The 14,625-nt window shown below is 36.7% G+C and overlaps 4 protein-coding genes across 4 annotated transcripts; 2 read left to right on the forward strand and 2 right to left on the reverse strand.

Moving 5' to 3' along the window:
• LOC116026169 (superoxide dismutase [Cu-Zn], chloroplastic) lies at window positions 1–2,556 on the forward strand. The gene is made up of 8 exons (XM_031267638.1): window positions 1–371; window positions 761–822; window positions 948–987; window positions 1,107–1,202; window positions 1,312–1,343; window positions 1,447–1,522; window positions 1,749–1,802; window positions 2,203–2,556. Exons 1-8 carry the CDS (start codon window positions 77–79, stop codon window positions 2,226–2,228), a joined length of 681 nt encoding a protein of 226 aa, XP_031123498.1. The 5' UTR covers window positions 1–76; the 3' UTR covers window positions 2,229–2,556.
• A 545-nt stretch (window positions 2,557–3,101) lies between these two features.
• On the forward strand, window positions 3,102–3,956 carry LOC116024219 (zinc finger protein ZAT5-like). The gene has a single exon (XM_031265118.1). It carries the CDS (start codon window positions 3,102–3,104, stop codon window positions 3,954–3,956), a length of 855 nt encoding a protein of 284 aa, XP_031120978.1.
• A 284-nt stretch (window positions 3,957–4,240) lies between these two features.
• LOC116026168 (pheophorbide a oxygenase, chloroplastic) lies at window positions 4,241–8,866 on the reverse strand. The gene is made up of 7 exons (XM_031267637.1): window positions 8,348–8,866; window positions 7,766–8,001; window positions 7,078–7,204; window positions 6,509–6,645; window positions 6,102–6,261; window positions 4,930–5,208; window positions 4,241–4,672 (listed from the first exon to the last, which is right to left on the reverse strand). The coding sequence occupies exons 1-7, from the start codon at window positions 8,774–8,776 to the stop codon at window positions 4,415–4,417; spliced, it is 1,626 nt and encodes a 541-aa protein (XP_031123497.1). The 5' UTR covers window positions 8,777–8,866; the 3' UTR covers window positions 4,241–4,414.
• A 2,219-nt stretch (window positions 8,867–11,085) lies between these two features.
• On the reverse strand, window positions 11,086–12,822 carry LOC116024980 (cyclin-dependent kinases regulatory subunit 1-like). The gene is made up of 4 exons (XM_031266031.1): window positions 12,719–12,822; window positions 12,513–12,629; window positions 12,356–12,416; window positions 11,086–11,571 (listed from the first exon to the last, which is right to left on the reverse strand). The coding sequence occupies exons 2-4, from the start codon at window positions 12,563–12,565 to the stop codon at window positions 11,419–11,421; spliced, it is 267 nt and encodes an 88-aa protein (XP_031121891.1). The 5' UTR covers window positions 12,566–12,629; window positions 12,719–12,822; the 3' UTR covers window positions 11,086–11,418.
• Window positions 12,823–14,625: the final 1,803 nt, after the last annotated feature.

Below are 14,625 nucleotides of genomic sequence, written 5' to 3' on the forward strand. Positions count from 1 at the left end.
AGAAGGAAGAAGCTCCGAGAAGCAGAGCTGCAATTACCACTCTCCGCTTCACTCACATTATCGTCATCTAATCTTCATGCTCGCCGCCTGTGTGGCAGCCATGGCCGCGCACACTATCCTCTCTTCCGCCACCGTCGCCTCCCACTCTCTCCTCTTCCCCGTCTCCGCCCCCAACGCTTCTCCGCTCCACTCCTCTTTCCACGGCGTCTCCCTCAAAGTCAACAACAAACCTACTCACCAATCGCTCTCCCTCCGCGCCGTCTCCGCCCCCAAGCCCCTCACCGTCGTCGCCTCCTCCAAGAAGGCCGTCGCTGTACTCAAAGGCACCTCCAATGTTGAAGGCGTCGTCACTCTCACACAAGACGCCGATGGTCTGTCCTCTCCGTGCTTTGAATTCGCTAGATTTTTGCTCTTTTAAATAATCATCGGTCAAAATAATAAGCATTTTCATTCTAGGTTTTGATTTTTTGAGATTTTAGCTGAATTTGTGTATGCAGTATACTTCTATGTGTTCCAGATATGAAAATTTCGGCTGCAATTAAATTTATTTTATTGTTTTCTGCTTGAATAAATCGATTTTCGCCCAGGAACTGTAAGTATTGTATTGAAGGTTTTGACATTGGAGCTGTTAGTTAAATTTGTATATGTAGTAGGGTTTTCTGCCAAAACATAATGCATTTCCCCCTAAATGTAGGTCTATTAGATATGAAATTTGTGGCCATAGTAATAACATTTATGCATTGTCTCTTGTTTCAAATAGGTCCTACCACTGTGAAAGTTCGTATAACTGGGCTTACTCCTGGACTTCATGGATTTCATCTTGTGAGTATTTAGTTAAAACATAACAGCTAGTATGTTAATTTTCTGCTATTGTATTGAATTTCTTGTTTCTAAAACATATGAGCGGGTATTTATAATGTCTTGTACTGTTTTGGGCTGTGTTGTAGCATGAGTTTGGTGATACGACAAATGGGTGCATTTCTACAGGTTTGATTCGAAATGTTGGTTAATTTGTTTACTATGTATAATTTGGATTTATTTTTAAGATCATGGCTTCCATTGTGATGTTGTGTGGTGCTATGTTAAACTATGTGATTTCAAAATAGGACCACATTTTAATCCCAATGGGTTGACACATGGAGCTCCTGAGGACGAAGTCCGTCATGCGGGTGACCTGGGAAACATAGTGGCTAATGCCGAAGGTAATTGATGCATTCTTTTCAACATTTTTTAGCGTAGTACTCCTGCTTATTAGTTTTGGGTGAATGATGAGTTTTAGCCCCTCTGATTTTTCTTGATCCTGCTGCTCAGGTGTTGCTGAAGCAACAATCGTCGATAGCCAGGTACTTCACCCGACCTTACTCATTATGTGGTTTTGCACAATGATTACAGATTTGTGTCATTCATAGTTGGGATATGCTAAGATTTCCTTTATTAAACGTGCAGATACCATTAAGTGGTCCAAACTCAGTTGTTGGAAGAGCTTTAGTTGTACATGAACTTGAGGATGACCTTGGAAAGGGTAAGGTTCTGGTATCTGGAATGAACCGTATTGATTAATGGTTCTGTTAGTGTAACCAGTTAATCTTAGTTGACTACAAAATCCTTACATATTTGGGAGCTATTCTCTACCAGTTTGAAGCTTATTAGTGTCATTTGCTTTTTCAACCCTGAAAAGTATAAGAAAACCTTAGTTGGATCTTGATTTACTGTTTTCTGGGTTAAAATCCAACTTTATCATTTTGCAGGTGGCCATGAGCTTAGTCTCTCTACTGGAAATGCAGGTGGACGGTTGGCATGCGGTATGTAAATATGCGTTTCCACTTACAATCTATCAGCTCTCTCTTTCCCTTTATCATAATTTCTTGGCTTAGTATAGTTTTTGTTCAAAGATGCGAGCTACAGTGCAAGCAATTTGCAGACCTCCCCTCTGCCATCTTTAAACTGCTATTCTCCATCCATATTTATTAACCTGCTTTTCTTTTTATTGAAAATATTTTATATAATGTCTCAATCTGTCGGTTCCTCTAATCATCTTACGTGTGAGCACTTTTTACCTGGTGGATGTATGCATATTTCATGTAAAAATATTGATTGCACACTGAATGCATTTATTGACCAAGATGCAGAATATATTCTTTTCAACGTTAACTCCATCAACTGTTTTTCCACTGATATATACATTATGAACATGTTATCCAGGTGTGGTCGGTTTGACTCCAATATAATTCAAGAATTGGAGCTGCCTCTTTCTTCAATTAGCGTTACTTCCTTCACTTGTTTCGCATAGAGTTTGCATGGCGAGGTCATCTCAGATAGTCACAACCTAATAAATTTGGATCTGTATGTATACATTAGTGAGTTTAGCATGGCTTTGCAAGTAATGCTTCTTCAATGTATTGTTATTCAATTATTCACCTCTTCCAATAACAAAATGACCCTGCTTACATTTATGTTTCCAACTGTTTTGTATGTATTGTCAACTGTTCTTTCCTGCATCCTATCATAAATAATATGATCAAACTCGCACTTGTAGGGTGTAAAATTTATTCCTAATACATTTTCCCCTCTTGTATTGGTATTATTATGCATGATATGTTTGGTTGCATAGGTATCGTGGAAACAAGTATTGTCAGTATTCATACTTGTTTTGTCAGTATTCAGTACAATCGTTATTGGTTTGATGTTAATACTGGGTATGAATATTGGTTATTGATTGAATGTTATATCTTGTGTTACATAAATCATTTCTTTTGTATGATTATAACACTGTTGGTTCCACTTGTAGCCCCTAAATCCTAATAGTGAGATTCAATGAACAAATTGAATAGGGCTGCTTGACCATACTAAACTAGCTTACATTAAAGATATTTTAAGAACCTAATAAGTTGTAATTAAATGCATGATGGCTTGTCTAAATTCATGGTATGTCGAAAGTGATGAGTTCCTGCAACTTGTTGTGCAGTGCCTTAATTACTTGCATCGCAACCAAATTGTTGTCCCCATACGCAGTTTCTGAAACTTGCTTTTTTGCTCTGCCTTTCTTTCTACTAGTTTATAATATAATTAGTGCCACTGCTTTTGCCTTCACAACAAGAAAGATGAAGGCTGAGTTTCAAGATTTTGCCGATCAGATGATGCCGTGCAAAGGGCCGCGTACTAAACGTCCCCGGGCATCGCCCCCGGTTGGGGTGGCTGTTGATTCTAGCCCTTCCCGGGATGGTGATAGTACTAAGCATCCCCCAGTTGGTGTGGCCTTTGATTCTAGCCCTTCGGAGGATAGTGGTTCGTCGCTTGTTCATTCTCCGGCAAGTTCTTGTAGTCAGATGTCCATGGCAACCCAGGAAGACGAGAACATGGCGCATTGCTTGATTCTCTTGGCAAAAAGTGCAGGTAATGATGTTAAGGTAGAGAGAATTAGTTGCCGGAAATCCTCTGACGCTGACACGGCCGCCGCTGTGGCCACTGTGACCGCAGTGGCCACCACCACAAGTGTTTACGAGTGCAAGACATGCAACCGGAAATTCCCATCATTTCAAGCTCTTGGTGGCCATAGAGCAAGTCACAGTAAGCCCAAACTCATACCGGAGGATCACAAAAAATCCACACCGCTCGATCACCAAGAAATTCAAGACAAAACACTCGAGAAAACAAACAAGACTAAGATTCACGAGTGTTTGATTTGTGGGTCACTGTTCTTTTCGGGCCAAGCCTTGGGTGGCCACATGAGAAGACACAGGCCACTACACATCAACACCACTACTACCATGAAGGATGCTTCCATGGAGGATGATGATGATAAAGAGAAGCCTAAACCTGTTTTCACACTTGATCTTAACTTACCTGCTCCAGATGACGATGAAGCTGATGACGAAGATACAACCATGTTTGAATTCTCAGACAAGCAACAAAGCTCTGCTTTCTCCACCTCGGCTATGGTGGATTGTCATTACTAAACATAAGTATCTATGTACGCTATTCACACCGAGTACAACTAAAACAGCTTTAAAACTGGGATGCATTTGTTTATTGTACTCGGTGCAAATCAGTATAGTGTTAATCGGCACCTTAGAATTTTTTCAATAAAATATGAGAATGTAAGTACATAGTTGGCCTGTACTAAGGGCTACCTAATACAAACAAGTCCATGTGAAGCAATGGGCATGACAATAGCATAGTGTATTACTTGTAATCAAACTATACAAACATCATGTGAAGCAATGTGACTATGATTCTAATGTTTTGTAACACTAATTTAAAGATCATGTATATATATGTGTGAGTAAACATTTGTGTAAAATCTAAATTTGTAACATATACATACTATATACGCGTGTTTTACACGTGGAAGCTACTCAACTTATATATGCTACTACAGTTCTAAATCCTATTCCAGTCGAGTTTCTATGGCTAGTTAATCTTCGATTTCAGCATGTACATAATCAACGAAAACAAAATTTTTCTGGAGTTCAAATAAGGTGTAAGCCAAGCCAGCACTTACAATCGCCAGGGCGCCCAAAATAATTCGGTATCTGATGTCAGAAGGGATTCCGGCTGTTGCAGAACAGCAAACGACCACACCAATCAAAAACTTTTGCAACGTCTCAAATGTTTTGTACGCGCTTTTACAAGACGAGCATTTCAGTGTGTGCTGCTCATATCTGTCCAGCATCTGTAACACAAACAAAGTCGGAATGGTTGTTAAATTATAACACACGTAAAATGCAACAACTGCAAAACTAAGGTAACCATAAAAATTGTCCACTATCTAACACGAGAACCTAATTTGGACGGTTTATGGTTTGGTAGTTCTTATGTTTAGATGAAGTAAATCGGTATGATTTGATCTACAAAAGCATGATTTGATCTACAAAAGCAGATTGGATTTGGCAAGAGGAAAAGTTGGTGTATGCCACCATATATTGATACCTGACGTTTGGACAAGACGGTAGATGGCAACAGTAGTTGCTCAACGCTACCGAACCACTCTGGCTGACCATTTCCATGCCGCCTAAGCCAATTCCGAAACGCCAAGACAAAGCGGTCAGCTTGTGTAGGCGTGAACGTGAGTTTTGTATATTCTTTATTAATATCTGCAGAGGACTCCCTCGACTTTGAAAGGAAGATCTTTTCTTGACCTTGAAGCACAATCATATCTCCATCGTACACCTTATTTGAAGTCCAATGCTCTTGCCATCTCGGAAATACCTGTTGTCAGCAATAAGAAAAATTCATAAAACCCGCAATTTCTGGTTTGGTGGTGCTATGGCCTATAGGAAAAAGCGGCATCCATTCTCCCTATGTATGCCAAAAGCAGCAAAGGAATTCTAAAAGTTCAGATAAAACTAATAAGAAGAAACAAAATCTGAAATATGGAAATATCCTTAATAAAACAAGGCTTCTTAGCTATCCACATTTCATCTTAGTTCTTATCATAAAATCTTATTGAATGTCTCAACAAAGGCTCTGCAGAGTCATCCGTGATACTTCTTGAGAAATTTTTATTCATCCAATGTTAAAGCATCAACAATCCAGCATAATGCAATTCTTTTCATTTTAGAAAACAGAAAGTCACTTTAGGAAGTTGATATGGCTGTCTGAACTAGGGGTGAACATCGGTCGGTTAAAGTCACTAACTGACCGAAAACCGAATAACCTATAGCTATTTTTTAATCTTCATAACCAACCAATAATATAAATATAACTGACCGAAAATATAGTTCGGTTTTTGGTCGGTTAAGTCGGTCACCAAAAAACCAAAGGTCATAACCCATCTAAAACATTCCATTTCAAATATTCAAATTCAAATTAAACCAATTATGCTACTCTAAATAACCTATATAGTATATATTTTATCGGTTATTCGGTGACCGCGGTTTTTGAACATCCATAACCGACTAATAATCAATATTTGTTTAAAAAAAACTAGTAACCAATAGCCAACCGAAAACCAAAATTTTCAGTCAATTCAGCTATCAGTTATCAGTTTCGTCATTTTTTCGGTAATTATACTCACCCCTAATATGAACTGAATGTTTCTCAATATATTCATCCAATACCACCAAAGCTATGGAATCACAATAGAAGTAAGCGCAATATACCTGCCACCAGGCAGGCCCTGGCATCGTGAACTGGAAGAAGTTTCGAGCACTACAGACAATTGAGCGGGTCTTCCCCGGTGCCATGGGTACATTGAAAGAGCAAATCCAAACTACCCATTTTTTATCTCCAAAAACTGGAAGCTTTGTGTCAATCTCTATTCTGAAAAAGACGAGGAAATCACCCGTGTTAGAAGTTTAAGACACACATGCACACATACATAAAGGAATGACTTGGTAAAGACAATTCTTAACAGCATTTTGATGGCACATACAATTAGAACTATAAGTTAAAACTCAACCCGTCAACCCAAAGTTATAAGTAAAATTCACTAAAGAAATACTAAAAACAAAGGAAAGAAACAGATAATGCCGGGAAGCTCATCTGCTTACACAACGATAAACCTTACTTATTAATCGCATAGCAAGGAGCAATAAACTTGGCACTAATTTTAGGGTTATCACTATTTGCACCAGCATAACCCCAAGGTCCTGAAGATTCCATTTTGAATGGCAACGGCTTGGCTCTATCTCTCCTACCAGTAACCTGTAAATTTCAGAGAGTTGGAGAAATCATGAATACTTCTGTAGAATGCAGGGGACAAGCACTTATAGGGAAAACAAAAAGTTCCTATAACGCATTTAGTAACTGGAGAAATGAATCATTTTTCTAGAAAAATATAAAATTGGAGAAATGAAAAACTGAAAAAACCACACTAGAAGTTTACAAAACCGTAATTCTTTTTTACTGGCCAGCAAAACTTCATTTGAAATGGCATACTAGAAGTTTCTTTATGTTTATTAATACCAACTAAAACAGCACGAACATTCTATGTTGAGCTTGAGCAGGCATGCCATTATTTTTTTAAACTATTAACTTAAGCTACATATGTATTCTCGCATTTTATATCTATTATGTCTCACTGAACAAGAATCTGTATCCATATGACTACTATTTTCTATTTGACGCTTATCATACCTTGTGATGTGCAAAATCAATGTGAGAAGGGTCTGACACATTCTCCATCAAAGTATCATACCCATAATACAGATCACGCTGGATCGTCACTGTTGCAAACTCAGGCTTATCAAAATCTTCAGGCAACCTAGTAAATCAAGAAATAATTAAAAATAAAAACATACTCAGGCAAAGTCATTAAAAAACTACAAAGAAGTGTATAGCCACATCATGAATAGTCTGTCCACTAATTATATTTTCTATCATTACTCCGTACAATTTTCCGAATAAGTAACTTTCAGCCTCCAATATTATATTCTGATTTCAAATATTACATTTTCATCAAAAGTATGACATTTTTCCTCATAAGTATTACACTCTCTCATAAGTAACAATCAATCAATTCATTTATGATTAGTATTACACTTTTTTCATATCGGTTCAACCCCTAAATATTAAATTTTGATTTAAAAGTACTACGTATTAAACTTCCTGATTAGTATGATATTTTACATGATGAGTATTACATTTCCATTCTAACCCATTTCTGATTAGTATGATATTTTACATGATGAGTATTACATTTCCATTCTAACCCATTTCACAAGAGACTCGCCTAATATAATAATGGTGTCGAATAGTTTTGTTAATAAATAAATCTAACACAAATAAAGCATACAAATTTATGGAATGAAGCAAGCGAACATACATGGGGGGCTTAGTGGCAGCAGCTCGCTCCCACCCATTCTCGTCAGGCCAAACAAACAGAAGTCCCTGAGACACCATAGCCGGAAGCTTGGTAGCGCATGCCCTCGGCGACTTAACCGCACGCGCCTCCGGTCCCTCAGAGGCAGCCTGCGGGATCCTCGTACAAGACCCACACCCATCAAACGACCACCCGTGGTACGAGCACTGCAAATGCCCGTTCTCGTCTAATCTCCCTTCCTACCATAACACATAGGTTAAGCAAATCAGCAAAAAGTTAATTAAATTTTCACAAGAGTTAATACTAATTTGGTGCTTGACCACTTTTATCTGTGGACTTCCAAACTTGCTCAATTTCATCCCAACTAAGCAATTCTTAACCCAAATTGTCCTAATCCGGACTATTTAGTTTAGACAAAGGATTATTTTAGGTAAAAAAATTATATAGTTGAGATGGAATTGAGCAAGTTTGAAGGTCCAATGACCAAAATGGTGAAATACTAATAGTGGAGGAACCAAATCGGGTATTAACTACTTTCACAATAAGTCAGGGAAAACAAAAATTGGGAATGGGCAATAAAATTACAGATAAAGGAGCGAGGCGGTGGGGGCATTTGTCGTCCATGGCGACCCACTGGGAGCTGGATTTATCGAACCAGAGAACGATCTCGCGGTTAAGGAGCTGAAAAGGGGTGGGCAGAGCCGGGTCGAGATCTTCCACTAGGGAAACCGGGTACCAATGGTCCCGCCAATTGAACTTAGAAGACGAATCATCTTCGTCCATCTGGCTCACAACTTCATCCCTTTCATCCGATCCCAAAATTGGGTCCTCCTCACTTTCCTCGGACGCCTGAGGCGGCGTGGTGGGCGGCGCCGCCACGCGAAGAGGGGGCACAGCGCTCCTCCTCCTTCCCCCTCGGAAACTCAACGCCTTATTAGGGTGCGGAGAGAGCGAGGAGCGAAGGGGAGAGAGAACTGAGAGAGTGTGGAGAGTGGGAGAGAGCGAAGAAGCCATGGGAATACAGATTGGAAAGCGGTGAGAGGGGGGATTTATTCAATTCATTCGGCGAAGCGGTGGTGGAGTGTGGAATGAAAGTGAAAGAAGGGTTTGCGTGCAAGATAGATATTAAGTTGAATTGTTGAACTTACAGCGATGCAGAAATTGATCTGTGTGCTCTTCCGGTGGTCCACACACAGTGCAGACGGATTCTGTGTGTGTGAAGTGGGAACGCCTCTGGGCTGCCATCTGTTACGTCTCTTCTCTGGAACTAACCGCAGTTAGAATGGTGACAAGTAGCATCAAGATTATAGTGGAAACTTGGACAACCAGATCATGTTAGTTAGACGGTTGATTTATTTAGTAATTACAAATTTACAATTTCGATTTGTAGTCAAAGTAATTTATTGATATTCTTAATTTGAAGCAATCAGTTATGAGGAACTTAAAGTGGGATATGATTGTCTTGATAACTAATCGTCTTTCTCATTGCCACAGAAGGCGACCAACTTGGGGAAGGCGATAGGCGACCTTCTCTTTCGCCGGAGAAGGTGAAGGTAGAAACTTTCAAGTACTTTCTCTTTCGTCAGAGAAGGTGAAGGCGACCAGGTGTTTTCGTTTGAGTTTGGTCAAAAGTTCATCGAAATTTTAGTGATCTGCAATTATAGGTCATCGATTTTTGGGCTTCAATGCTCCAAAATAGTATGTTTTGAGTTTAATTATAACTTTTGAAAGTTTATGGATCTAACTGACTTTTTGATTAAAAGTTTAGGGGTGTATTTTACCATTTTCTCAATTTTTATAGCTGTCAAAAATTCAAAATACATCATTTGACATCTTTTAATCAATTAAACTTTTATTTTAATAATAATAATTATTATTATTATTATTATTGCTGTTGTTGTTGTTGTTAAGGCTGTAAATAGGTTGTATTATATTTGGATATTAGATGTATTTATATTTTGCAATTGTGTATTTATGTTTTTATTTGCATGAAAATTTGAATGTTATATTTTATATTTTAATTCTTATTGAGAATTCATGAATATTTAACTATTTAAATATTAAAATTTAAATTTTTAGTTAAATATTGTAATTATATTAGTTTAACTATTATTTCAACCAAAAAAAAAAAATACTTGTTCAATTAATGGGGCTTCATGAACGGGGGTATATTCTCACCCCGTTGTCATCCATACCTGACTGTTAGGGCACTGATAAGAACAAAGAGATAGCCTGCATGGACAGCTCAACTGGTCACAAGGGTGAAGTTTGGGAGAAGAACAAAAAGATAGCTGGAATTTTACATTTATCTTTTAACGTACCAATTATTACAAATTAACTCTAGGTTTTAACAAATGTTTTATGTGAAGGATTAAAAAGTTCACTAAATAAATAATTTATAATTCATAATTGAAGCATGGCTGGAGTATACACTCTAACGATGTTAGTTTAATGGTTTTGTCCAATCATACAATTCATTGTCAACATCCCTAAATGACTTCTTAATCTCCAACAAAAGTAGCTCATTCATCTGATTCGATCAGCAAAAGAAACAAAGGTCAAGAACACAAAAACCATCACAAGAAAAAGACATTGAGATGAAAAATTAAAAATGGTCAAGAGCAATTTGCCAAGAGCTCATTCATCTGATTCGATCACTCTAAGTTGAGCTGATTAGCTATTCAATATAGGCATTCTTCTTGGTCAAGAGCAATTTGCCACCATCGATTGCGTAGTACTCTACCATAACTTGCCTAATTTCCTGAGGGTCTTTTTAGAACAATCTAAGTCTTAATCTCTATTGTACTACCGAAGCCAATATTAAAAGAGAAAGCACCGTTACAAGGTTTAGCATAGTTGGTTTGTCATCTAACTTAAAAATTATGAAGGTCCAAAGATGATGTTATGTCTGAATTAAATCACTGAAGTCTAGTGATCTTTAAAGAGAGAAATTCCCAACTAATATTTCATAGGGCCTAGTGAGGCAATGAGTTTTAAAAAATAGGAGAGAGAGAAACCCCCAACTAACATCCCATTAGAAACATATATTTTGCACACATAATAATTCAGATGATTGATGAGCTTATTGCACGACTCACGATTTACTTCCACAATAACTCTAAAAACAAAATCACTTGAGCTTTAAAAAAGAAAAGAGAGAAAAAAGCCAACCAAGTATTGACACTATCCTAGAGCAACTCACCACCTCTCACTCTATCTACCCCCACTTTAATAGTACACATCGTTATTGGTGTCTTTTGCACCAATAATTTTTGCTGCTAAACATAAAATTTATGACAAGCCAAAAATCACTAAAGACAAGATCCAATTAACAGTCTGCAATGTTAAATTGCAAATGGATAAAAAAGCTTCAGCTTCCCCCAAAAGTAGACTATTGGATCCTTCCTCTTTACACTTGTTAAAGTCTGATCAATAAGATCAAAATAGAGGGAGCCAGCCACAGAAACAATCTTTAGGAGACAACAGAAAATAATTCATTACAAGAAAGCAAAGCAACATGAAGTTTCTCTCAAAGCCACACAAGCAGTAAAGCACTACAGTCTGTAACATATTGAGACATGTCTCTAAGGAACACAAACTATCATCATTTCTAGAGGAAATGAAACATAATTCATAAATGTATTGGCTCTGGGCTTTCACTGGGCAAGCACGCTTTGCTGAGACGGGTTCTCTTGTTGCTGTTGATAGTTCAGTGGCCTCCGGAAGAGCATGATGTGTGGCTCTGGTCGATGAATAGCATAATGAACCCATCCCCGGCTCTGCTGAACCCCTATAGCCCTCCATTCATTCTAATACAAAATCAAGTATTGTAAGACATTTGAGCAAACAAAGTAAAAATCGCAAAGCAAGATAGCATGAAGGCAATACAAACAAAAATAAAAAACAAAAAACACAGATTGTCAATTATGATCCCCCAAGCACTACACTGACGAATACCAGATTCTTCAAGATTTCATAAACACTGAGCAAAATAGAATGAGTTCTATATACTCCCAAATTCTAGTCTAACACTTTTACTTCTTGATATGTATGTGACAAACAAAGATAGACTATTTTCGTTGTGTGGGTCCTCAGTTCACATCAAGATACATAGTATTTTCCAAAAAGAATTCACAAATAAAGCAATTACATAGGAAATGAACTTTGAATGCTCTGATATGATCACTCCACACTGGCAGACAATAATCTTCATAATGTGAAAGGAAAACTGTAAAGAGGATTCTCTAATATGATCTCTACACAACAAAGACAAGAATCAAACTAATTGACATAGTAGCACTGTATGACACATAACTGTGCATTAGCCTACTTATATGTGAACGAAATGATCAATTTAACCTCAGAAATACTCCCCTAATACAAAGGGAAAATCATCAGCATAATTCATCAAACTACACAAGCACCATTCCAAGTATCACTCTACAACAGTCAACTCTAAGAGGAAGATCTCTTATTTTTAACATGCTTTTTGTAACAACCAGAAGGTATTACTTTCCGTATCTCACAAATGTCAGTGAATGTTCTAATCAAAACGATGAATACGATGAATAAAAAACCGATTAAGAAACTTACTTCGGAGAGAAGCCGATTCTTCGGAAGGAGCTTTGCCACTTCTGGCGGAAGAACCACATGCCTGAGAAAATTTCAAAAAACACAAAAATCAAATGGAAAAAAAACCCTACACACTCAATTTTGTGAAAAAATCAAATAGATTAGGAGACCGGAGTACCTGTACTCGTAGGTATCATCGAAGTACTTCTCGGAATACTGGATCTGACCCATTTTTTTCACAGAGACAGCCCGACGAACAGGGAGAGCAAAAACTTGCCTGGCGGTTCAAAATTATCTGCGAGAAAAGAAGAATCTAGAAATTAGCAGAGAATCCGTGAATCGATTGCAGCGTGAGCGATCGAATCTAGAGAGAGGCGCGCATACATGGAGTTGCAGATTTCGCAGCGAGAGAAATCGGGACCGGTGAAGTAGCTGATAGTCTGATAGTAACGGGGGAAGGAATGACCTATTATTCTAGAATCCTATTTTAGAAATTTAAATGGAACGAGATTTTGATAATTATAAAATAAAATAAAAAAATAATTGTTTGATTTGAATTTCAAACTTGGCCTCATTCCCGCTCAGTTCGATTTTTGATACGTTGGATTAAATTGCTAGAGTTAATTACAGAAAGAGTTAATACCACAAATGGTCCTCTGACTATTGGGGTAGTATTCCTTTTAGTCCTTGACTTTCATTTCGACCACAAATAGTCTCCTGACTTTCATTTTTTACCACAAATAGTCCTCCATTAAAATGTCTGTTAAATAAGTGTTAAATCTAGGGGTATTATCGTCAAATTGATATATATAATGGTCATAAAATAAAAATGTTTAGAATTTTCACCAACAAGCATAATTGAAACAATTAACAAATATAAAGACTCCTAAATAAAAAGACAATACACCTTATTCTTGTAATTATGCGTACAAAATGAAGATTTAATATTAGAGCTATCTATTTTAATTTAACAACATATTAAAATTGAAGAAATTTTTTTAAAAAACCTTGCTTCCATCATTTTCATGGTTGTTCATACATGGCCGATTAATAGTTTTCACTCTTCATTAATCGATCAAACATTTTGTTTAGGACATAACTGAAAGTCACCACCGTTGAATTAATATAATTAATCAAGTACAAATTAAGAACATTAATTATGAAGCTTTATTTAATTTGTTCATTTATGTAATTTGCCATGACCATTTTGTTTTTATATTTATTAACTTAATGTTTATTAATGTTTGAAATTAATTATGTTGTCATATAATTCTAAAAAAGAAGTAATCATAATAATATTAATCAATTTGACGATATTACCCCTAAATTTAACACCTATTTAACAGAAATTTTAACATAGGACTATTTGTGGTCAAAAATAAAAGTCAGAGGACCATTTGTGGTCGAATTGAAAGTCGAGGACTAAAATGAGTACTAGCCCAATAGTCAGAAGACTATTTGTGGTATTAACTCTTACAGAAATAATCCATTGATTATAAGGGCTCGTTTGGTTCACGGAAAATATTTGAAGGGAAGTGGAAGTGAAATTCCGTGGAAAAGTAGTTACCAGGAAAATAAATTATGTTGTTTGGTTGGTGGAAAAGAAATTGCTGGGAAGATAAATTCTGTTGTTTGATTGGATTTAAAATGGTAAGGAATAATGTATATAAAGACCTATATGTCCCTACAAATTAATAAAAGTAATAATAATTAGAAAATAACACAAAGGGTAAATTTGTCCAATCATACCAATTTTTCTTCCCATCCTCCATGGAAAACAAAATCCTTGGTCCAACCAAGGATTTTGTTTTCCTCAAATTTGAGGAATTCATTTTCCATTGGAAAATGAATTCCATGAACCAAACATCACAAAACAATATTTTCCTCCACTTTAAAGAAAACAACTTCCATGGAAAAAATTTTCCACCCAACCAAACATACCCTAATGAAATTATTGATTTAGTCCTTAACTATTTTTTGATCAATTAAATCATTCAACTTTAAATTTTTTTAACCAATTTAGTCCTCCGTTTATTTTGTCATTAGACATCCATTAACTTGAGACCAAATTGATAATTTTTCTATAGTCAATGGACCATTTTGATCATTACATACATCATTTTTTCCAAAAACTTAAGAGCATCAATTATAGTGAAGTTTTTTTTACGATTTTTGAGGAGTTTTTATAAGTGTGATTAGCAAAGAAAAAATGAGAGGGAGGGAAAAAAATAAAACAAATCTAATTTATTAAAAAAAAACCATCAGAGCACCTGACGCGCCCAGCGGGCGCG

The sequence above is a fragment of the Ipomoea triloba genome, chromosome 7, assembly GCF_003576645.1.
Source record: "Ipomoea triloba cultivar NCNSP0323 chromosome 7, ASM357664v1".
NCBI lineage: Eukaryota > Viridiplantae > Streptophyta > Magnoliopsida > Solanales > Convolvulaceae > Ipomoea > Ipomoea triloba.

Coding starts and splice junctions, on each gene's coding strand:
- LOC116026169 (XM_031267638.1), top strand. CDS start 77: ATGCTCGCCGCCTGTGTGGCAGCCATGGCCGCGCACACTATCCTCTCT. Junction 372..760: donor TCTCACACAAGACGCCGATG/GTCTGTCCTCTC, acceptor TGTTTCAAATAG/GTCCTACCACTGTGAAAGTT. Junction 988..1,106: donor AAATGGGTGCATTTCTACAG/GTTTGATTCGAA, acceptor ATTTCAAAATAG/GACCACATTTTAATCCCAAT.
- LOC116024219 (XM_031265118.1), top strand. CDS start 3,102: ATGAAGGCTGAGTTTCAAGATTTTGCCGATCAGATGATGCCGTGCAAA.
- LOC116026168 (XM_031267637.1), bottom strand. CDS start 8,776: ATGGCTTCTTCGCTCTCTCCCACTCTCCACACTCTCTCAGTTCTCTCT. Junction 6,646..7,077: donor TTGATTTTGCACATCACAAG/GTATGATAAGCG, acceptor TGAAATTTACAG/GTTACTGGTAGGAGAGATAG. Junction 4,673..4,929: donor CCGTCTTGTCCAAACGTCAG/GTATCAATATAT, acceptor TTTGTGTTACAG/ATGCTGGACAGATATGAGCA.
- LOC116024980 (XM_031266031.1), bottom strand. CDS start 12,565: ATGGGTCAGATCCAGTATTCCGAGAAGTACTTCGATGATACCTACGAG. Junction 12,417..12,512: donor GATGATACCTACGAGTACAG/GTACTCCGGTCT, acceptor AAATTTTCTCAG/GCATGTGGTTCTTCCGCCAG. Junction 11,572..12,355: donor AGAATCGGCTTCTCTCCGAA/GTAAGTTTCTTA, acceptor ATTTTGTATTAG/AATGAATGGAGGGCTATAGG.